Here is a 23,734-nt window from a genome sequence, read left to right on the forward strand (position 1 = left end):
AACTAATAGTGTCAGTTACTTTAATAAAACCTTTTAGAGCTAATGTTTGTGGGGAGAGAAAAAAAATCAAGCCATTTTCTTTTTCTGGGAAACAAGATAGCTAATCAGCATCTGTGCCATAAATCCTGTGCTACCAAGTACTGTGTGTTCTAGACAAAGCTGTATTTAACCATTAAAAAATGTGACTTGTTTTACACAGTATTTTTTGTTGTTACTATGGGCAGAGTGATAGATTTTGGGAGTATTTACTGAAAATCTAGTGGGTTCTGCAGTCTTGAAGTATTTTTTTCTAGTCCAAACCTAAAGATAGATATGGGGCAGGAAATGCCAACTTTTAAAGATACTTAATCATTATTTTGATAAAACAGTTACATGTCTTTTATCCCAGCATAGAAAACTAGTACAGAATTTCTGTGTTTAATTTTTTCTTTGGCTTTGAATCTCATCAAGTTTCTGTAAACTGTAACAACCATCCAAATTACTAAATATCTTGCTTTGTATACCTCTGAGGGAGGGACTAATCTTTTGACTAATTTATGTATACATATGTCAGCAAAACTAATCCTTAATATGCTCTGTCCTTGGGTATAGTACATGGAAAGTTGTCTGGTTTCAATGGAAAGAAATCAGGCCCAATAATGCTAATAGTTTGGCTCAAGGAAGAGAAGTAGCATTAATTAAAAGGGTATGCAAAAAATGCAGTGATGATGCTTATTTTTCTTACCGACTAGAAATCGCTATAATGTAACTTTTAGACAGAAGCCAAAGCTTAGTTTGCAAGTTTTATTGTTGTTGTTTGTTTTAAAGGATGCAAACTTGGAGAAATTTTAAGCATTTACATGTGGATGATGTGAGTGGTTGCTACATGTGTCATTGAATACAGATAACTGAAAGTAACCTAAGTCCACATTGCTTTCTGGTTCTTAGTTTTCTTGGTCATAGCTATGTAAGGCTATAAATTCTGCTACTTCTAACTGCTAACTTCTAGAAAACCCAAGTTTTTAATTTGTATAATGCACATTAAATATTTTTGTGATTAGCATTTATTTAGTCTTTGTGCTGCATGTTTCATCAGCTACTGAATATTTTTCTTTTTGTACTTTTTAAGTAAATCTATTATGCCCATTTGCCATTCTTGCAAATGCAATCTTTTCATTTTCTGACCTTTCATGTGCATTTTCTCCTTAGAAATAAATCAAAATATTTATTTTAAAGTATTAATTTGTATGTGTTTCTGGTAGAATTAAATTGTAGGGCACAGGACAAAGCAGATCTCAAGTATGATGAAAAAATAGGATGGCTTCATGGCAGAAAGGGGACTTGGTTGGGTAGGTAACCTACTTTTGTGGAGTTACCTTTTTTGTTTGAGAAGATAGACTTTCAGATAAATCTAATTTTGTAATCTTGGGGAAAAGTATTTCAACAGTTAGGAGGACTTAGGGTAGCAAAGAATGTGGGGAAAGGTAAGCCTCAAAGATAATCCAGAAAAAAAGCTTTCTGATAGTTTCAGAAGCTCAAAATCTTTTTTTTTTAACTCTTTCATTGGCGGTGATACAGAAGTTCTCCTAGGCATTTATCTTAACTTTTAGAGAGGGATTTGTGGCATATACAAATATATATGTGTATATATATGTGTGTGTGTGTGTGTGTGTGTATGTATGTATGTATATACATATATAAATGTAAAGTAACCCCATTATATTCCACTATTAATAACATTTGAGAATTTTAAGCAGTTTCCCTTTAAGTGTTCCTTAGAAAAGCCTTGGACATAGCAATTCCTTGTCATCTTTCTATCTAATCAAGCTACTTGTATGTTACCTAGGTAACCTAAATCTTTAGTTTATGCTTAATTAAACTAATTTTCTTTGTCCTCTATATAACTCTTAGTGTCATTGAATAACTTCAATAAAGTTAGCCACTTGAAAAAAAACATTTGGCAACTTTTTAAAAATCTTTTTATATCTAGTATTTATTGAATTCAAAGGCTTTAGGGTAGAGATTGTATAAAGATGCAAAATAATTACACCATATTGTTAGAGTCTTAGCCTTAAAGTATTGTTAAATGGTACATGTTTAAGTGGATCTTTACTGTTTTCTGGACAGTACTTTAAGCATCAGCTAGTTGAAAAGAAGGCATCTCATCCCATGATTCTTAAGGTATCTTTAGTACCTCCATTCCTAAAGGATAATTATTTCTTCACATCACTAAGGTAACTTGGGTAGGCTGATTAGCTGGTGAGTTTTTCTTTTTTTCCCTTCTCTTCCTTTTTTACTTTGAATGTAGTGTTAAGAATGTCTTGAAAGAAGAGTAATACTAGTAAGGTAGAAAAGGAAGGTGAAAAACCAGGTGAACAGGTTTTTGAAACCAATCATGGTGATGGAAATTTACTGGCTCTACGGAAAAAAATTCTGCAACTGCTAATTATATCAGCTCTTTCATTGTTGAATCAGAGATCTTAGGATTCATATTGCATGAATGAGTTTAAGATAATGAAAATTTTCTAAAAGAATTGCAGCTGTTATATTGATATTTCCTGTCTGTGTTATTAATAGCCTTAAAAGTAGTATGAGCCAAAATACTCCTGTATAGAGTATTTACGGTGTATGTTTGTGCTTCATAAATGGCTTTACAGTATACTCTAATGAGAAGAACATGAATTTGGAGCTTGTGGGGCTTCGGATTTTAATTCTGGCTCTATCCCATCAGTCACTGGGCCAAATCACTTCATGTTTCTGAGACTGTCCCCTCAGTTAACTTTCCTTCAGGTGAAGATTATATAAACTTTCTGCCCTAGTGCCTCATTTTCAGTAGGCATTTTACCAATGTCAGTTTTCTATAAAGTATAGGTATTTGAGTAATACTCTAAAGATTCTAAAGGAACTTCTTAGTTGATGTCTTCATACACTTTTATAGCGAGCTTCATAACCTCAAAGTAGAATGTTTTTTTTTTTTTTAAGTAAAATGTTTTAAAAGTAGGTACTTGAATAGCAATTGATGGCTCTCAATTTCCATGTCAGTTTAATGGGGAAGGAAGGAAATTTATTTGCAAGCAACATGAGTATTTTATTTGCGAGCTACAGACAAAAATACAAGAAATAATAAGCATTCAGCAAATTTTCTGGATCTAAGATCAGGCAGAAATTGGTAACATTACTGTTTCAGCAATATTGGGTTAATAAAAATTTCAAATTAAATCTTTTTTTATACAGTTACAAAGCCTTCCACTTAATAGTAGAATAAACTAATGAGATATGCAGAACACTTAAGGAAAAAATACATTAGGATATAAAGGCCATGAAAGACGACATAAGTAAGAAGATGAGCTGGGTTCGTGGAGTGAAAAAAATACCGTCAAGTTACCAGTTTTCTCTGAAGTAATCTATATATTTAATGTAATTCCAGTAAAAATCACAAGTTTTTGGGGGGTAACAAAGAGATTCTAATGTTGGTAATGAAGGTAGTTTTTGTCCAAAAGTAGTCATAACATATGACAAGGAAGATCTTGTGTTATCACATACCCAAACTTTATTCAATAGGAGAATGTGGTGTTAATTGGTACAGGGATAGACAAATAGATCACTGGATTAAAATAGAGATCCCAGAGATAGAATTATGCTTATGAACAGTTGGATTATAATATATAGCCATTTAAATAGACCTGTTTGTAAAACCAGCCAAATTATTTTTTAGAGGAACTCCGTCAGGTTAAACAAAAGACATACCTTCATCTTGTAAGTGTAATAATTGACAAAGTATGCTAGAATTAGATACATGATTAAAGGGACGCCTGGGTGGCTCAGCGGTTTAACGCCTGCCTTCCTCCCAGGGCATGATCCTGGAGTTCCTGGGTCGAGTCCCACATCGGGCTCTCTGCATGGAGCCTGCTTCTCCCTCTGCCTGTGTCTCTGCCTCTCTGTGTGTGTGTGTGTCTCTCATGAAAAAATAAATAAAATCTTAAAAAAAAAAAAAAAAACATGATTAAAGGTGTGGAATACACCTGTGCTCTGTCATAAATTGTCCTTGGCACTCCTATATCAGAATTAGGGTAACTGTTCAGAGTATAGCATTTCTTAGTGTTGTATGAAAGCTGTGTGCAGTACAGCTCTTTAATTCATGCTTGTAGAGGACAAATTTGTGAAAGATTACATTGGGCTTTTTTGTTGTTTTAATAGTCTTCTATTAAATAGTCTGTAGTCTTCTCGTATATATGTATGTTAAAATACCTTTTTAGGGAGTAACACGAAGTATTTAATGAACATCTACAATATGTGTAGTCCCTGCACTTAGGAGTTTGCATTTCTGTGGGATGAGCGTGAGGAGAGAGAGACCCAAAAATAACCAACCATGCCATGATAATGATCATACCTGAGTTTTAATGAGATAATGAAATGGGGAATTGGAGGATTCTGACTATGGAGTTTGAGGTACACTTCATGGTCTTTCTTTCTGAAAATTGAGTGTGTTTTTTTTTAAGATTTCATTTATTTGAGAGGATGAGAGAGCACAAGCAGGGAGAGCGGGAGAGAAGCAGGCTTCCCACTGAGTAGGGAGCCCATTGATGGGGCTTGATCCCAGAACCCTGGGATCATGACCTAAGCCAAAGGCAGACGCTTAACTGAACCACCCAGGCGCCCTGAGAGAAGATCATTTTAGGCAAAGGAAATGAATGTGTTGAGCCAGGACAGAAATTTATGATCCTTGACATGACTGAGAGTGGATGGGCTTTGAAATCAGACTATCTGAGCCAAATCCTGGTTCCCTATACTACTTGCCATTTGTCAGTAGGCAAACAGTCTCTGGATACTTAAGTTTCTTCATCTTTAATCTGAAGATAATACTGTACCTTCAAAGGATTAAGGTTTTTAATTTTTTTATGTTGAAATGTAATATATATAAAAAGAACTGCATAGGGATCCCTAGGTGGCTTAGTGGTTTGGCACCTCCCTTCGGCCCAGGACGTGGTCCTGGAGTCCGGGGATTGAGTCCCTCATAGGGCTCCTTGCATGGAGCCTGCTTTCTCCCCCTGCCTATGTCTCTGCCTCTCTCTCCTTGTGTCTCTCATGAATAAATAAATACAATCTTTGAAAAAGGAGGGGGGAAATCAGCATTGGTAGTATAAATCTAGGTATCAATTCATATGGTAGTGATCCTCCCCCACCAATTATAGCTGTTGAGTATGGACGAAACCAGAAAAAAGTACAGTGTCTGGCATACGTCATTTAGTAAACATCTTTGAATGAATGAAAGAAAAAAAAATAGAGCCATGGTTGCAAACTTGGGGAACATCTGTGTTTCAGGTAGGGTCAGGTAAGAAATACAGGGTAGGTGGAGAGCTGTGAGATGTAATGTCATAAAAACCACAGGAAGAGAGGTAGTAATCAATGTTAGGGCTTTGGAGAGGCTAGATTAAGGACTCGATAGTTACCAAATTATTGATGTAATTTTAATGGGTGGCCATTCTAGGAAAACGAAAAATCTAATTATTAGGAACTACAGAAAGACTAGCATGAAATTTTGCTTAAAATAAGTTTTGTGGTCTCCAGTAGGGCATGCACAGCATCCATATAGGGAAAGGCCTTCTCACTTCTCCAGCCTCACTGTGGGGTAGATAGGGTTAACTTCACTCCCTGTGTCATAGATAGATCCTTGCTAGAAACCTGCTTTTCTGCCCACATACCTTGGTACTGGGGGCTCAAAAAAAATTTTTTGTGATCTAATTTCGTATTCAAATAAATTCTTGAGGGCCCTAGAGATCAAAGGGGCTTAACGTATTGGGAAGTACTGTTTTTGAAGATCAATTAAATGAAAATAAAATATTAATTCTTGGGGATCCATGGGTGGCTCAGTGGTTTGGCGCCTGCCTTCAGCCTAGAGTGTGATCCTGGAGTCCTGGGATCGAGTCCCACGTCAGGCTCCCTGCTTCTCCCTCTGCCTGTGTCTCTGCCTCTGTGTGTGTGTGTGTCTCATGAATAAATAAAATCTTTTAAAAATATATATATATATTCTTTTTTTTATTTCTGGGAAAATACTATAAAATACATTGATATGGTAGCTTTAAATGGGAATGTTTTCGAAAAGAAATTTGAAGAACTCTAATACTTTTGATAGGAAAAACAATACAAAAGCCTTTTAAACAATAACCATATAGATGAGGGCAAAGAATGCTGTGATTTATGAAGATGGCTTTATAGCTTCTCTCACTCTCCCAAGTCCTACCCATCCCAAACCATTTTTTGCTATAAACAGACTGCTCTTCATAAAATGTGAATTCAGCTCAGCACTCTTGTGCTTAAAATCTTCATTGGCTATCCATTACTTTCAGAATATCTGGTTATCCTAACTTTAAGGAATTCAGAACCTTATTTTACACATTTATAATTCCTTATTCACATTTATAAAATCAAAAAACTTCTGAAAATATTCCCGGAAAGTTTGTAAAACATTTGACAATAAAAACTGACCTTAAGTGCCTGGAGGCTATTTTTAGTTTTGTTTTGTTTTTCATCTCCTTTAGTGTGTGGGTATCATATCTTTAGCTGGAAAATTTTTTCTTGAGTTTAGAAAATTATGGGGCACTTTGGTTTAATTACCTTATGGTATCTATTAGCTTTTATTGTACCCTGTAGTTGGTGAATTTCTTTTTTGAGCAGTTTTATTTACAAAACAGTTAAAAGGATTGACATTTCATAACCTCTTTCTTAGAGGTCTTCCAAAGAAAACCTTATTTTCAAAAGTGTTAATAAAATTCATTTTTTCCTCCAGTTACTGTATGGATCCATTGGATCCTTTTTATAAGTCTAAGATTTACCATATGATAATTGGAAAATGGGTTTTATTTTTCCCAGTCTTGAAACATTTTGCTATTTCATTATCTTAGGAATTATGTCCTCTTGTAACTTATTGCCAACCACCCTGAAAAAGACTAATACGATAGAAAAATGGAGGAATGTTGGAATCAGAAGGATGATACAATAGTGAAATAATTGGAAGACATTGCATTGCCCAAATTTTTGCATCTTTAAAGATAGTATGAAAGAAAGAAGAGGCACACACTACCTTTATAGTTAGCTTTTAGCTTTTTCCTTCAACACACTTGATTCCAAGTTGTTCATACTCTGTCCGTGTTGGCAAAAAAGAAAACACAGGAAGATGTTTGACAATTAGTAAGTAACATGAACGCAAAAAACAGCATCACTCTAGACTAATGTAGAGTTTTTTTGTTTTTGTTTTTATTTATTTATTTATTCATGAGACACAGAGAGAGAGGCAGAGACACAGGCAGAGGGAGAAGCAGGCTCCATGCAGGGAGCCTGATTTGAGACTTAATCCCAGGTCTCCAGGATCACGCCCTGGGCTGAAGGCGGCGCTAAACCGCTGAACCACTAGCCTGCCTGTGAAATTGATTATAAAAGCAAAATCTCAGACTAAAAATCTTCAGGTACAGTGTCCTCTGTGAATTTTTTTTTTTTTAACTCAGGAATCAGTGAGTGAAAGATAAAGTTTTTCTAATGATAAAGTAAATATGGTATTTTTATCCAGCCAACAAGAATGACTTTATTATGTAATATTCTGTGACAAGATCTCAAACATCTCAATTTGCTAAAAGTGTGTGTAGCAGCATTCTTTCATCTTTTGCGATGTTTATGCACCAAAATTTACTTCATACAATTCGTTAGTAGACAGATGCTGAAGGCATGTATGTATTCAAAGATAATTTGGGAAGAAATAGATGGTATAGAAAGGAAAAGATTGATCATTCCAAATTTATTTATTTTTATTTTTATTTTTTTAAAGATTTATTTATTTATTCATTCATGAGAGAAAGAGAGAAGACACAGGCAGAGGGAGAAACAGGCTCCATGCAGGGAGCCTGATGTGAGACTCAATCCCAGAACTCCAGGACCACGCCCTGAGCCAAAGGCAGATGCTCAACCACTGAGCACCCAGGGATCCCTGTTCAGTTTTTAGAAGAAAGTTAAGTTTCTACTAAAATTCTATGATAGTTACTATTTTGATAGCATTGTAAAGGTTAATGGGAGCATGGCATATAATAGCAAGTGTACAGAATAAAGATGGTTTGTCTTTGGGGTGATTCTATTAGGAAGTTTAATTTTGCATTGTTTTCAGCATAATAAAATATTAAATGTAATTTAAAGAAAAATATTTCAGAGATCGCCTGGGTGGCTCAGTCGTTTAAGCATCTGCCTTGGGGTCAGGTCATGATCCCAGAGTCCCAAGATTGAGCCCTGAGTTGGGCTCCCTGCTCGTTGGGGAGTCTGCTACTCCCTCTACCCCTCACCCCACTCTTGCTCTCCTGCTCTCAAATAAATAAACAAAATATTTTTTAAAAAAGATAAAAATCTGTCAGTAATTTGGTAGACACATAAAATTCCACAATTTGACCTGGAAAACAGAAAAGTCTAACAATTTGAACATTCAGTTGAACTAATGAAAAGATCACATTGTATTTTGTATGCCATGAAAAAGGAAAGTCTCTTGTCTATAAATTACTTTGCCATTTTATCCAAAATTGGAAATGATGCACACACACAGAATGTTTCCCAGGAGAGAAGAAACATTCAGTAATGTGGGTGACAGAAGTCATCTACATTTTCTTGATGGTGACTTTTTCTCATTCCTTCTATAGGTCCGAAGTTAAACATTGTTTGTTTTATAGTAGTTCCTCTAGAAACTTAGCATGAGTATATCAGTCTAAAGTTAATCCATTATCTTTTCCTTCCTAAATAATACAAACACTTAACATACTTTAACCTTGATCAATCTTAATTCTGATTTTTGTGCTATTATACAATATTTAGAATTTTCTTAACCCCACAACCAGTCATTGTTGGTTAAATAACACCGTTATTTTATATATAGTCAGTGATTACTTATTTTCTTTTTAAAGATTTATTTATTCATGAGAGACAGAGAGGCAGAGACATAGGCAGAGGGAGAAGCAGGCTCTCCATTGGGAGTCTGATGCGGGACTCAATCCTGGAACTCTGGTATCACACCCTGAGCCAAAGACAGACGTTCAGTCGCTGAGCCACACAGGTGTCCCGTCAGCAATTACTTAAATTTACCTTCATATTTACCACTTTTTATTTTATCTACTTTTTTTTACTAAAGATTTTTATTTATTTATTCATGAGAGACGCAGAGAGAAAGAAAGGCAGAGACACAGGCAGAGGGAGAAGCAGGCTCCATGCAGGGAGCCCGATGTGGGACTCCATCCCAGGTCTCCAGGATCACACCCTGCGCTGAAGGCGGTGCTAAACCACTGAGCCACCCGGCTGCCCTATTTACCACTTTTTAAATATAACATTTATTCATCCTGAGTCATTTTCATCCTTCCTAAAGGAAATCTTTAAAAATGTCTTTTAATATGGGTCTACTGGTAACAGTTCTGGTTTTTGTTTTAATCTTACCGTCCTGATTCTTGAGAAGTCACACTTAGTATAGAGACTTTTTTTTTTTCCTTCAGTGCATCTTTGTCTTCTTTGGGGCTCTCAAGTCTGAGAGTTGCTGTCTTTCATTAATTTGGGGAAATCTCAGACATTGTTTTAGATGTTTGTATTTCTCCATTTATAATTCTACTTAGATGTAACTTACCACTTTTTATTCTCCCTTCCTAATCTTTTAACCTCTAATATTTTTCATCTCTTTGTGTACATTCTAATTGTGGAGATCCTTCTCTAGTTCACTAATTTTTTGTCAGCCATGTCTAATCAGTTATGTAATGGCCTTTATAAGTTTCTGATTATTTTTATATACGGTATTTCATTTCTGAAAGTTGTGATCTTTTAAGACTTCATCTGGTTGTTTTTGATCAACCTCTTAGTCGCTGTCTCAGTTTTGATAGTCCCTTTACCCGTTTTTTGTTTGTTTTGTTTTGTTTTGTTTTAATTTTATTTTATTTTATTTTTTTATGATAGTCGCACAGAGAGAGAGAGAGGCAGAGGGAGAAGCAGGCTCCATGCACTGGGAGCCTGACGTGGGACTCGATCCGGGTCTCCAGGACCGCGCCCTGGGCCAAAGGCAGGGGCTAAACCACTGCGCCACCCAGGGATCCTGTTTGTTTGTTTGTTTAAGTAGGTTCCACGCCCAGCTTAGAGCCCAATGCGAGGTTAAACTCAAAACCCTGAGATCAAGACCTGAGCTAAGGAGCACCTACCTGAGTGACTCAGTTAAGCATCTGACTCCTAGTTTCAGCTCAGGTCATTATCTCAGGGTTCTGAGATTGAGCCCAACATGGGTTCCGTGCTGAGGAGTCCTGCTTGAGATCCTTTTCCTCTGCCCTTCATCCCTCCTTTCCTTCCTACTTTTCTCCCCCTCCCCCCCAATCAATCAATCAATCAATTCTTAAAAAAAAAAAAAGACCTGAACTGAGATCAAGAGTCAGACGTTTAGGGATCCCTGGGTGACCCAGCGGTTTGGCGCCTGCCTTTGGCCCAGGGCGTGATCCTGGAGACCCGGGATCGAATCCCACGTCGGGCTCCCGGTGCATGGAGCCTGCTTCTCCCTCTGCCTCTCTCTCTCTCTCTCTGTGACTATCATAAATAAATAAAAATTAAAAAAAAAAAAAGAGTCAGACGTTTAATGTTCTGAGCCATCCAGGCGCCCTGCCCCTATTTACTTTTTTAAGTGTACTTATTTTATATTTTTTGTCCAATAATTCTAATACATTCTTTTCAAATTTTTTTTCCTGCAAACTCTGGCTTCTAGTAACTTGTTTCCTTATGGGATTTGTTGTGATGTTTTTATTGGGATCATCTTGTTTCTTAGAACATTGTAGCATTTTAAGGAAAATGTGTTTTGCGGCATCTGAAAGCATTATCAGCTCAGAGATATTAAACTAACTTCTTAACTTGGAATTTTCCTAGTCAGATAAGGTGAATTCTAGAGCCCAAACCTAAGGGTAGGCTGACTTTTGTTGTAAAGAATTGTGCGGGGCACCTCAGTGGCTCAGTAGGTTAAGCATCCAATTCTTGATTTTGGATCAAGTCCTCTCTCAGGGTCATGAGATGGAACCCCCTGTTGGGCTCCACACTAGGTGTAGAGCCCACTTAGGATTTTCTCTCTCCATCTCCCCCACCCATGCCTGCACACGTGCTCTCTTGCTCAAAAAAAAAAGAAAAGAAAAAGAAAGAATTATTAGGGGAAACGTCTTTCCCCTTTACTCCTAGCTAAGGCTAAGCTAGGAAAGTTTCTTTTACAGTTTTTCCTTAAAGAGGGAAATGGCCTTTTTTCTAATTCACCTTCTGTGTTAGTTTCTTGTGGGAGTTTCAGAGTTCTAGGCCATTGCTTCCCAATGTCTTTCATGTCTGCTAACACAGAAAAATATGTATTGACCAGCACACTAGATAAAGGGGGAGATTTGGAGCCCTGGATAAGTGTATTACAGTTGTAGGCATCAGATCTGGGGCTCCGACCATGTGCACTACTCATTTTTCCTGAGAACTGTTACCCTGTTACAGAATAGAAGGAAATTTTTTGTTTAAAGGTACAATTTAAAGAGCAGGAAAATGAATGATGAATATTATTATAGACTCAAAAGTAATGCTCTATATCATAAAACGGTAGTTCTGGAAGCTTATGGTTTGGGGACTACTGAAGACCCCCCAGAGCTTTTGTTTATGTGGGTTATATTAATATTTACTGTCTTCAAATTTTTAAAAATATGTATTAAATCATTTAAAAATAAGATTACTATATGTTAAGCCTAAATTTCTTTTTGTAACTCTAAAAAATAACTATATTCCTATCTTCCAAAAGTAATGAGACAAGAAGCATTGTTTTACATCTTTACAAAGATTTTTGTAAATCTTTTTAATATAATATCTCAAAGTGGTTCTTGATCTGCTTCTGCATTCAGTCTGTTGCAATAAATTGTTGGGATTAAATTATATGAAGGCAATCTGTAATTGAAAAAGGGATAGCCTCCTGGAGCCTAGCAGTTGGATCACATTTTGAAAATCACACACGCACACACACAAAAACACATTTTGAAAAACACAAATGTTTTTTCCCTTGTTATCAGATGCCACTTATATGGACAAGCCATTGGTACACATAGTTGTTGGGGTTTTTTTGTTTTCTTTTTTAAGATTTTTTTTTTTCTTTTTTAAGATTTTAATTTATTTATTCATGAGAGACACAGAGAGAAAGGAAGAGACATAGAGAGAGAAGTAGGTTCCATGCAGGGAGCCCGATGTGGAACTCAATCCCGGGACTCCAGGATCATGCCTTGGGCCGAAGGTAGATGCTTAACTGCTGAGCCACCCAGGCATCCCCACGTAGTTGTTTTAATGCCCGATTGTGTAATGTAAAGCCAGGTCATATTAAGGGAATTTGAAAGCATTAAAAATGGGCTTAGAGTTGAGTAGAAGTTAGGCTAGAGACCAATAATGTAGAAATTAGAATTGACTTGTATTAATTAGAAAGGAGTATTCTAAATTTGTGATTGGTCATTCAGCTTGCCAGTTTGAAAATTTTGTTCCAATACTTTTATGCTCCTCCCCCCACCCCCCAGGGTAAGGGAGATATTAATTACATAATGTAATTAAAAATAGTATAGAATAGCCTTTTTTTTTTTTTAAGATTTTAATTATTTATTTATTTTAGCAAGCAAGTGTGCGTGTGCAAGCAAAGTTGGGGAGGAAAGGAAGAGTATCTCAAGCCAACTCTGCACTGAGTGTGAAGCCTGATGTGGGGCTCAGTCTCACCACCCTTATGAGATCATGAACTGAGCCAAAACCAAGAAGAGTCAGACACTTAACCATTCAGGCACTCATAGAAGGTCTTTTAATGAAAACAACGTTCCCTTGTTTTCCTAATCCCTTCTCCCCAATTCCACCTTGTAGAGACCCCCACCTTTAATACATTCTGGTTTTATTTCTAACTCTGTATCATTAAATAATGCTTTTCTGTGTCTTAATTTATTGACTTTTTATGCATTAGATTTTGATTTCCTACAATCACAGTTAAGATTTAGTACATACCCTCTCATGCTTCTCATTTCTCCTTAAAATTCAGTGATATGGCTATTTCTCTTACTTTTACACACTCCATTTCCAGTATAGGTAGTCAGTTTCTCAGTATATTTTAGGAAAAGAATCTTCAAACTCTGGTGCTTTACCTTCCCTCTTTCCCCACTTCATCACCCAAATTAGCTATCGTTGTACTTGTGATTAACATTTACGTTATATTCTGTAATCATAGTTTATCTTCTGTAATTTAGGTTGATACTAAAACTTTAAAGCAGAAACTTTTATTATTGTGACTGTAATAGTACTGTGGAGCCAAGTGGTGGTGGTGGTTTGTGATTATCATTCCTAACGTATGTCATTTTTATAACCTTGTGCCACTCAATAAAAGAATCTTCCTTGGTTCAAGTTCAAATGGATGTTTGCTTTTTTTTATGCCCTACTAATTGCTCGACTGTGGTGTCTTTTACCAGGATCATGCGTTTCTTCAGCAATGTCATATTTGCTAAAGTCTTTCGTTCTCTTTTTGCCCCAAAATTTTTTTGGTGCCTTGATTGTATCTTAATATATTTCCAGGTTCCTGGTCTACTGTCTATTGTCCAGTCCTTTATTTTCCTGGACATGGCTCTCCTGGAGGCTTCTGTCCTTTTTTTTTTTTTTTACTACTTCTAATCCAAGCTCATTGCCTCTTTTGGCCTGCTGCACAGCTGCTGACCTGGGCTCTTCTCCCTCCTGGGTTTGGATCCACTATTTATAGGATCCCATGATTTCTTTCTTGGTTTATTTTTTGTTAAAGTACATCTTCATATCACTTCCAAAGAAAAGGTATATAGAAGGTAAACTCTTTTCGGTTCTTGAATGTCAAAAGAAAAAAAAAACTTTATTCTGTCTTAATGGTTTAGCTAGATAGAGAACTCTATTAATATTCATTTTCTCTTGAATTTTTAAGATAAACTACTGTTTCCTAGCCACTCGTGTTATTAGTAAAAGCCTGAGTTTTGTTTAGTTTGTATGCAGGTGACTTATTTTTCTTCTCCGGAGACTTGAAGGATGTATATATTTTTTAACCTTGAGATGTTAATGAAATGCTATGTCTCCTGGTGTTCTTTCATTCTGTTTTGTGCTCTATAGGCCCTTTAAATTTGAAAATATGTGCCTCCCTTCCAGAGTGGGAAATATTTTTTTTCTTTTATTTGCTTCTTTCTTTCTTTCTTTCTTTCTTTCTTTTTCTCTCTTTCTTTCCCTTTCTTTTTCTTTTTCTTTTTCTTTTTCTTTTTCTTTTTCTTTTTCTTTTTCTTTTCTTTTTCTTTTTCTTTTTCTTTTTCTTTTTCTTTTTCTTTTTCTTTCCTTTTTTTTTTCCAGAACTCTTTCTAGTTGGATATTGGACTTCCTAGATTTATTTTCTCTTATAGTCTCCATATCCTGATCTTGTCTATATCCCTTAGCTTTATTTTCTAACTAGTGTTAAGTTCTTATTTTATGGATACAAATTAGAGTTTGTGAAAATTCTTATTTGTTGCCTTGATATCCATTTTCTGCAGGATCATTCCTGTTTCTTTTGCAGTTTATAGTAGGCTTTCTTCGACTGTCTGGTGATTTGGGTCAGGTGTCTATTTTGGTAAGGATTCTGGCTTGTTTCACTTTCTGGTAAGCAAGGAAAGAGCTGGCCATTAACCTCCAGGTTAAGTCCAAAAATATAAGTGTTACTACTTTTTAATATTAATAACTCCATAAATACTTTCTTTTCCTTTTTCTCCCTCCAAGAGAAATGCCCTTCCATTTTATGTATGATTCTTGAAGTATTTCTTAACCTTGCTCATTCATATTTTTATGTTTTGTGATTTATTATTTTATTTTTCCTGGCTTAAAACTGAAGTTTATTAAATTTAACTTATTCACAAAAGATATTATTTAAATAGAAGCTTGTTTTCTACTGGATGAAAATGAAAGACTTTACATATTTCACAAATATGTTTTTATGGCACAAGATTTGGGCTTTTATTTACTTACCCTGTCTTATTTTAAAAATCATTAATGACCTTTAAGTTTTAAATTTTATGTAGGGATATAATTTAATACCTTTTATTCTAACACTACAAACTAGGCAAAAACCATGGTTTAAAAATTTCAACCCAAGACTCATTTTGCTTGAATTAATTGAACTTGATGTGACCTGTATTTTTAAAAATTTACTTAACTTTTTAGATTTAGCCACTAGATATTTATTGAATTGGTGTAGTCCAGGCTGGTCATATACATCACATAAAAGGCAGTAATTTTTCTAAGGATATTTCAGATTGAAAGAGAATTTCCCAGATGGGTTTAAGATAACAGACCAGAGAATCTATATTCTGAACAGCAGACCACTACCCTACCACTTAACCCCATGGAATTGGAACTAAATCATTATTCTTTTGTTTAAGATTCCATCCATTATTTGAGGGAGAGAGCAGGTTTGGGGGGGGGGGGTGCAGAGGGAGAGAGAGAAACATACCGGATCCCAGGACCCCAAATCAGAACCTAAGCCAAAAGCAGATGCATAAACCAGCTGAGCCACCCAGGCGCCCCTAGATCATTATTCTTCATGATGCTTTTGGTAGAGGATATGGTTCTAGCTGTAATCTGGCTATACAGAGCAGAGTTAGGTTAGGCAGCCCTAGGCATATGGTAATGGCTAAGGGTACTGGCATGGTGTTATATGGTTCCTGGGAAGGGAGATAATAATAAGATTCATCGTTCAAACTGAGACACATAGGTGTGAGAGTGTACTGTTAATAATTATGGGGAAGGGGATCCCTGGGTGGCGCAGCGGTTTAGTGCCTGCCTTTGGCCCAGGGCGCGATCCTGGAGACCCAGGATCGAATCCCATGTCGGGCTCCCGGTGCATGGAGCCTGCTTCTCCCTCTGCCTATGTCTCTGCCTCTCTCTCTCTCTGTGACTATCATAAAAAAAAAAAAAAAAAAAAAAAAAAAAAATATGGGGAGGCATTAGGCTTAAACCAGAGCATATTGTCATCCCTTTTTAGTCACATGGGCTTTTAAGGATCAGAGACAGTATAAGTCAAATTGCTTGCCTAGTTGACTTGACATTCCTATTCTGTTCCCTATCTTGTTTCTACTCTGCTTTTTGTCCTGTAGGACAAATTTTGGAGACCAAGATGTGTGAACAAATAATAAAGAACAATGGGATGAATGGAAACTGTATAGGAATCCAAGATTATCTAAATTTTTATATAACCAAACTCCTTTTATGCAGTGTAGTCTGAATGTGTGAAATTTTATCAGTAAATGTTAAATACAAGTTTCACAGAACTGGTGTATTTATATATTAAATATAATTCTTTCAGTCCTAGGAGTTTTGAAGAAATACAATATGTTATTAGCATTTTTTTCTTAAGGATATGGAATTATCCATAGAATATGTCAATCCCAAACCAATTTTTCCACTATTAACGATTTAAATTTCCCTTTCCCTATCTTTTAATTGTCATATATATAGAAAATATTAGCTACTTTTAATATCAAAATGTGGAAAACCTCATCCAAATATAAATTATAAGAGTTTCTTTGGACTTTGTTCTAAGTTTTTGTTTTTTTTTCTTTTTCATATTGGGCTGAAATCTGCCACCCTTCCATCCATTGGTTCTAGTTCTGTTCTCTGGAGCAGCATGGAGTAAGTCTCTTCTATTAGAAGGCAGCTCTCATATCTTCCCCAATCACCTCTTCTAGACTGAATGTTCCCAGGTCCTCCACTTTTTATGTGAGATACTACTCATACTTATAAGCTTCATATTGATTCCCTTTGAATACATTATAATTATCAGTGTTTTCCCTAATAGAGTTAAAATGTGATGGCCCCAAATTTTAATTTTATGCCATAATTGTATGGTGTTGTGCACAGCAATGAAGAATATCCTGTACTATAACCCATGAATCAGACCCTACTAGAGCAGCTTCAGCTTATGTCAGGTATTTTTTTCTTAGCTATTCTTAACTGTTGGCTCATATTAAGACTTAAGGTCATCTAAAACCTGTCAGCTAAATAACGGTTGGGGCTCTCCTTTTTTTAGAAGGCATTTCTGCCTTAGTAATAAAGCTTTAGCAAGTGTAATTGTGAATGTTTTAGGGAACCTACAACAAATACACTTGAATGTGCTTAACATCTGTAAGCCTTGGTTTTATGTGACATAGACTCTCAATTTTACAGTTAAAATTTAAAAAGTTAAACATTACTCTGAGAACTTTAGCTGGAAATTTGATTTACAGTTTTGGAAAATGTTTTTGGCTCTTTGAGTTGTAAATGGTTAATGATTGCAAAGCATCTCACTTAGGTCTCCTTTTGCAACATGTACTACATTTTTAAGAAAAAAAATGTGTATAATGAAATGCTGCCTGTAACTTGCTTGGGTAATTATCTAAAATAATAGATAGTTCATTGTAGGTTTTGTGCCCTAGAGCAAGATTTCTCAACCTCAGCACCATTGACATTCTTTGGATAATTCTTTGTTGTGGGTAGCTGTCCTGTGCACTGTAGGATATGTAACAGCATCACTGGCTTCTACCCACTAGATGCCAGTAGCACATATCACTAACACCTCCTCTGCAGTTTGACCATCAAAAATATCTCTAGACATGGCCAAATGTTCCTGGAGGGCAAAATCTTCCCCAGTTGAGAACTACTGCCCTAGAGTATCAGAAGTATTTAAGTCAACTGGGTAATAGTTTTTACTTTAAATGTTTTCTATAATTGGAGTTAGAGCTCAGTATTTTTAGAATTATTTCTTTGTAGAGATGTTTTTTAAACTGTAGAAGATATAAAGAACCTTACGAGCAACAAATAGTTTTTTAAGTTCCTAGTTTCATCAAGTTTTCTTCCTAATACTGCTTTTTATCCCAGTTTGTCATCCCTGCTTTGTGATATGGTCCATAATCTTAATTAAGCATAGTATGTGTGACTGTTTAATGTATTAAGATTAAAGATTAAAAATCATACAACAGTAATAAATATGGTATTGACTAGGCTTACTGAGTTCAGATACTTGGTGTTTTGTAGTCTGTGATTAAATTTCTTGAAAATGTGCTTTTTATTTTATTAAATTCTTAGATTTTAAAATTAAATTGTATTATGTTTATTCTTCTACTCCACAATATAGCCAGCAGCCAGCTTCCGGTGTAGCCTACTCTCATCCAACTACAGTTGCTAGCTACACTGTCCATCAGGCTCCAGTAGCTGCTCACACAGTTACTGCTGCCTATGCACCAGCAGCCGCCACAGTTGCAGTTGCCAGGCCTGCTCCAGTAGCTGTTGCAGCTGCTGCAACAGCTGCTGCTTATGGAGGCTACCCCACTGCACATACAGCAACTGACTATGGTTATACCCAGAGACAACAAGAAGCACCACCACCACCACCCCCAGCTACTACACAGAACTACCAGGTACGAAAACTCCTAGTTTCAGTAGTCTTAACACATAGGCTTCAGCAGCCCTAGTGTATGATGTAATATCCAAGCCAGTGCTTATCAGACTTGGATCTTCAAAAATATACCTCTGATGATAGAAATGAATGTGTATTCTAAGGTAATTTAGGGGCACAGTCCAAGCATTAAGTACCCTTGTAGTGAGTTTTTTATTAATAATTCTCCTGGGTCCTTTTTATATCTATGTTTACTTTAATTAAAAGTATTTTATATTACTGGTTAAATCTTTAGCCAAGGTTTTCATAAAAATGACATAGGGAAGATGCTTCTTGTTTGTACTCTGGCATTATTCTGTCTCCTGTTTTGAGAACCAAGAGCCGAAACTGTATGGGCCAAATTCATAGTGTTCTCTTGGAACTTAACAAGGGCAGAAGTTCTGTTGCCTGTACATTCTTTCCCTCAAAGTATTCTTTTTTAGTATGTAAATTTGTTTTACAAATCGCTGCTGCTCTTATTCCTGTAGTTGCTTTTGGTTCAGTTTTACTGGGGATATGAAGATCTAATTCAATTCCCCTTTATAGTACTATGATTATTGTACTGAATTACTTAAATTTGGTTCTAATCCTTTTTTTTTTTTTTTTAATTTATTTATTTATCTGAGAGAATGTGCAGGAGCTGGAGGAGAGGGAGAGAATGTCAAGCATACTCCCCACTGAGGGAGGAACCTGATGCAGGGCTCAGTCTCATGACCCTGAGATCATGATCTGAGCCGAAATCAAGAGTCAGACACTTAACTAACTGAGCTACCCAGGCACCCCTGGTTCTAATCCTTTAATAACCCACTTTCTGTTTGTTTGCTTTAGGATCTTCTGAACTTTGCCTAGTTTTTCTATATTCCTTCTAAAATATATTAATTGATTTTGTTAAGTAATGAATCAACATGTGAATTATAATATTAGTATTTTCTATTAATAACTGGCAAGTTATGAGGTGCCTGGGTGGCTCAGTTGGTTAAGTCTCCGACTCTTGATTTCAGCTCAGGTTGTGATCCTTGGGGTTGTGGGATTGAGCCCCACATCAGGCTCCATGCTCAGTGGGGAGTCTGCTTGAGATTCTTTCTCTCCTTCTTCCCTTCCCCTTGAGCTGTCTCCCTAAAATAAGTAAATCTTTATATATTAGGCAAGTTACTAAACTCAGAATTCCTTTTAGGATTGTTTTCATTATGTACAGAAACAGAATGTAATAAATTACATTGTTTTTAATAGGGTGAATGAAGCCCATCATTTTCTGGGCTCTGCCTACTTCTTCAGCCTTTCCACCTGCCTGCATACCTCCTCATCCCTCCTTACTTTGTACAGTGTCAGAATTCACCCAGCTCATCTTGATCTTCACTGCCTTGGAGGTTTATATATAGTGTTCCTTGTCCCTGGAACCTGTATTCTCCTTTCCTCTCTTCCACCCAGAAGCTCCTATTCATTATGTTAATGATAGTAGTAAATAGGGGTGCTTGGGTGGCTCAGTCGGTTAAGCATCCAACTTTTGATCTCAGCTCAGGTCTTCTTTGGGCTCTGTGCTGGGGATGGAGCCAACTTTTAAAAAGTAAGTTAATAAAAATAATAGTGGTAAATAAAGAAGAATGAAAAGAAAGCTGGAGTAAAAAAGCTTCAGACTTACAGGTGGTCTTTACTACGAAATCCATTTTTAAAGCAAAACTGCTATGAATTTCTTAATAGAATTTTTTTTTTTTTTTTAAAGATTTGAGTGAGAGAGGGCAGCCCCGGTGGCACAGCGGTTTAGCGCCGCTTGCAGCCCAGGGTGTGATCCTGTAGACTGGGGATCGAGTCCCACATCAGGCTCCTTACATGGAGCCTGCTTCTCTCTCTGCCTGTGTCTCTGCCTCTCTCTCTCTCTCTCTCTCTCTGTTTCTCATGAATAAATAAATAATCTTAAAAAAAAAGATTTGAGTGAGAGAGAGAGGCAGAATGAATCTTCAAGCCGACTCCCCACTGAGCACAGAGGGCCCCACAGGGCTAGATCCCAGGACCCTGAGTTCATAACCTGAGCCTAAATCAAGATTCTGCTGCTTAACTGACAGAGCCACCCAGGTGTCCCTTTCTTAATAGAATTTTAAAGATACGCATTATTTTTTAAAGTGTTTTAGTGATTTTTTTTTTCTGATGTGAAAATTAAACATGCTGGGATCCCTGGGTGGCGCAGCGGTTTGGCGCCTGCCTTTGGCCCAGGGCGCGATCCTCGAGACCCGGGATCGAATCCCACGTCGGGCTCCCTGGTGCATGGAGCCTGCTTCTCCCTCTGCCTGTGTCTCTGCCTCTCTCTCTCTCTGTGACTATCGTAAATAAATAAAAAAAAATTTAAAAAAAATAAAAAAATAAAATTAAACATGCTGCTTGAAATGGTTTGACCTTATTTTCAAAGTTCAGAGTTGAGTGCCCTTTGTTTTGAGTCTGACTTTTATACCTAGGTCTGTAAGTTAGTTTTTCATTTTCCTTTATTACACTTTTACATAGTAGAGTTAGAGTTTTTTCCTGCCGCTTCACTTATATAGCAAGATTTTCTTTTATTCCCTTTCTTTAGGACTCCTACTCCTATGTAAGATCCACTGCTCCTGCTGTAGCATATGATAGTAAGCAGTACTACCAACAGCCCACAGCAACTGCTGCTGCTGTAGCAGCTGCTGCCCAGCCTCAGCCTTCTGTTGCTGAAACCTACTATCAGACAGGTGGGTTTTATTAGCATACACAGTTTCATTGAAAACTACTGAAATATATTGTTTGGTGTATTTAATGAAGGTACCCTTTTGAGTCCACCTAAGCTCATTGTATTACGTTATCTAAAGAAGCAGGTTCTAGCTGTGTGCTTCTCTTCTTCTACATGCCTTTGAGTGCCCAAGAGGGAGAGAGCTATAGGGGCAAATCATAATCATGTCCTTTTCTCCCAGAAATGTATTTTATTTCTGGTCTCTGCCTTATAGTTCTCTTGCTGCTATGAAATAAGTTGTACAAAAAGAGTTGTGATAACTTCTGGCCACATCCTTATCTTCCCCAGAAGTACCCAGAACATACTGCTGACTGCCTTTGTGTAACCAGTGGAGACCTTTTGTGGGCCCATATTTTTAATTCCTCTTTCTCTGATCTGTAATGACAGTTGGTCCTGTTTCTAGCTTCTGATATTACAGTAAATATAATGGCTTAAATACGGGAAATACTTTGTTTTCAAAGAAGCCTACATATTTGTAGTCTTCCTTTTCTCTTTTTCTTTTTTAAAGATGTATTTATTTTGGAGAGAGAGAATGTGGGAGCAAGGGGAGGGGCAGAGGGAAAGAATCTCAGTCAGGAGTCAGATGCTGAGCCACGCAGGCACCCCAAGTAGTCTTTAAGAGATGAAATTTTTGATAGAGATTCAGTTGAAAATTTAAAGTTGAGTTCAGAAAAGTAGACAGTTCCTTTTTTAGTTATTTTTGAAGGATCATGAGAGTGTGGGTGAGTCTTGGATTAGGAAGGAGTAGGACTGGCTTCTGGTACTGGCTTTACCACTAATGTCGGTGAGTGATTTTTACCTCTTTTCATCAATATTCTCTTATTTGTTAATGAGGTAGTTGACCCAGATCTCTCTAGGGTACTTTTAATTCTAAGATTTCTATGAGTCCCTTAAAAGTGATATAAAAATATTTTGAATTATAATGACCGACTTTTCTTATAGTTTCTTCTCTAATGATTTGTGGGTACACTGAGCTGTAGTGAACTTCCTGATTAATTAACAAAGGTAGATTGTGTTTCAGAGTCAGAAGAACTTTTAGTCTTAGCTCTGACATGGACTATCTGACTTGCAAGTCATTTAGCTCTTGGACATTAGTTTCCTTTTGTAAAATGTCCTCATCTGTGTGTTATGTGGATCAAGTTTTATACTACATGTAGGTAACAGTTTTATAAATTCTTAAGTGCTATTTATTTAAGATGCCTTAACTAAACTAAACTAAACCCCCTGATATTTGGGCCTTTATCAGGAATTATATTTGTATGCTTTAGTGATCATTAATAAATGATTAATTAATTTAGAGCTTGATAATAAGGTTCATAAGATTCTTAAAGCATTCATTTATTTTGAATATAGTCAAGGGCAGCAGAAAGTTTAGCAGAAACATGTAGTCATTTAAACTGTTTGAAGGATTAAGTCCATGGCACCTTATGAGTTGGTATTAGACTGAAGTTCATTATAAAAAATGTGATGAATGACATGTGAACAAGTTCAGTATAGTTAAACAGTGAAATTTTACTGTGATTTAAAATCATATTTGAGGCTCTTTATTTTGTTTACAATGTTAAGTATAACCCTCGAGTTAGACTGACTAGCCCAAACACACACACACACACACACACACACACACACTGTTCTAAAGACTTTATTACACCTGTTTTAGGTACTATTGCTATTTCAGTTAGTTGTAAATTTGGACAAAATCCTATTTGGGAAATACATAAAGCATCTGGGAAGGGACAGTAAAAGAATTTATGTAGATGTTATATTTTAGATGTTATGTAGATGTTATAGATTTTATTCAGTTGGTGATAAGAATTTCAACCCTTTTACCAAGAAATTGCTAGCATTAAATTTACAGTTGATGTTTACACTTACTTTTTCTAATTCTCAAGGATATTGGTACAACTATTGAAGTTCACCTAATTTTCTGATAACTCTTTCCTATTTTAGCCCCCAAAGCGGGTTATAGCCAAGGTGCAACTCAGTATACACAAGCCCAGCAAACTCGACAAGTGACAGCCATAAAACCAGCCACACCAAGTCCAGCTACCACTACTTTCTCCATTTATCCCGTATCTTCCACCGTACAGCCAGTAGCAGCTGCAGCTACTGTGGTGCCATCCTATACCCAGAGTGCTACTTATAGTACCACGGCAGTTACTTATTCTGGTAAGACAAACTGTGTTTAAATGAGTAAATAAGTTAGAAACTTCTTAGAAACTATCTTGATGTTCTGTGGAATGGTGTCACTCTAATAGCAAGAATTGAATTCATTGATAGATGTTGATACATGTATAAAATGTGACAAATGGACCATACTCAAGTTGTGTTTTGGCATGTTGTATGTTGTTGTTTTGTTTATTTTTTTTTATTTTTATTTTTTTTAAGATTTTTTTATTTAATCATGAGAGACCCAGAGACAGAGGCAGAGGGAGAAGCAGGTTCCCTATGGGGATCCTGATGTGGGATTTGATCCCAGGACCCTAGGATCATGACCTGAGCTCAAGGCAGAAGCTCAACCACTGAGCCACCCAGGTTTCCCTGTT

The 23,734-nt window shown here is 36.4% G+C and overlaps 1 protein-coding gene across 5 annotated transcripts in view; it reads left to right on the top strand.

Moving 5' to 3' along the window:
- ZFR (zinc finger RNA binding protein) overlaps positions 1-23,734 on the top strand; it is a 98,260-nt gene that overhangs the window by 13,776 nt on the left and 60,750 nt on the right. For 3 of the 5 annotated variants that reach the window (XR_012030336.1, XM_072824989.1, XM_072824987.1), the window contains exons 3-6: positions 16,642-16,665; positions 18,146-18,428; positions 21,006-21,150; positions 23,139-23,357. Coding sequence is in view for 4 of the 5 variants with exons in the window: in XM_072824989.1 (XP_072681090.1) it covers positions 16,642-16,665; positions 18,146-18,428; positions 21,006-21,150; positions 23,139-23,357 (671 nt within the window). In the remaining variant the exon portion in view is untranslated. Of the gene's footprint in view, positions 1-16,641; positions 16,753-18,145; positions 18,429-21,005; positions 21,151-23,138; positions 23,358-23,734 lie in introns of those variants that run through there. The other 2 variants (XM_072824990.1, XM_072824988.1) reach the window with 2 other exon arrangements.

Source organism: Canis lupus, chromosome 4, assembly GCF_048164855.1.
Source record: "Canis lupus baileyi chromosome 4, mCanLup2.hap1, whole genome shotgun sequence".
In the NCBI taxonomy this organism is placed as follows: domain Eukaryota; kingdom Metazoa; phylum Chordata; class Mammalia; order Carnivora; family Canidae; genus Canis; species Canis lupus.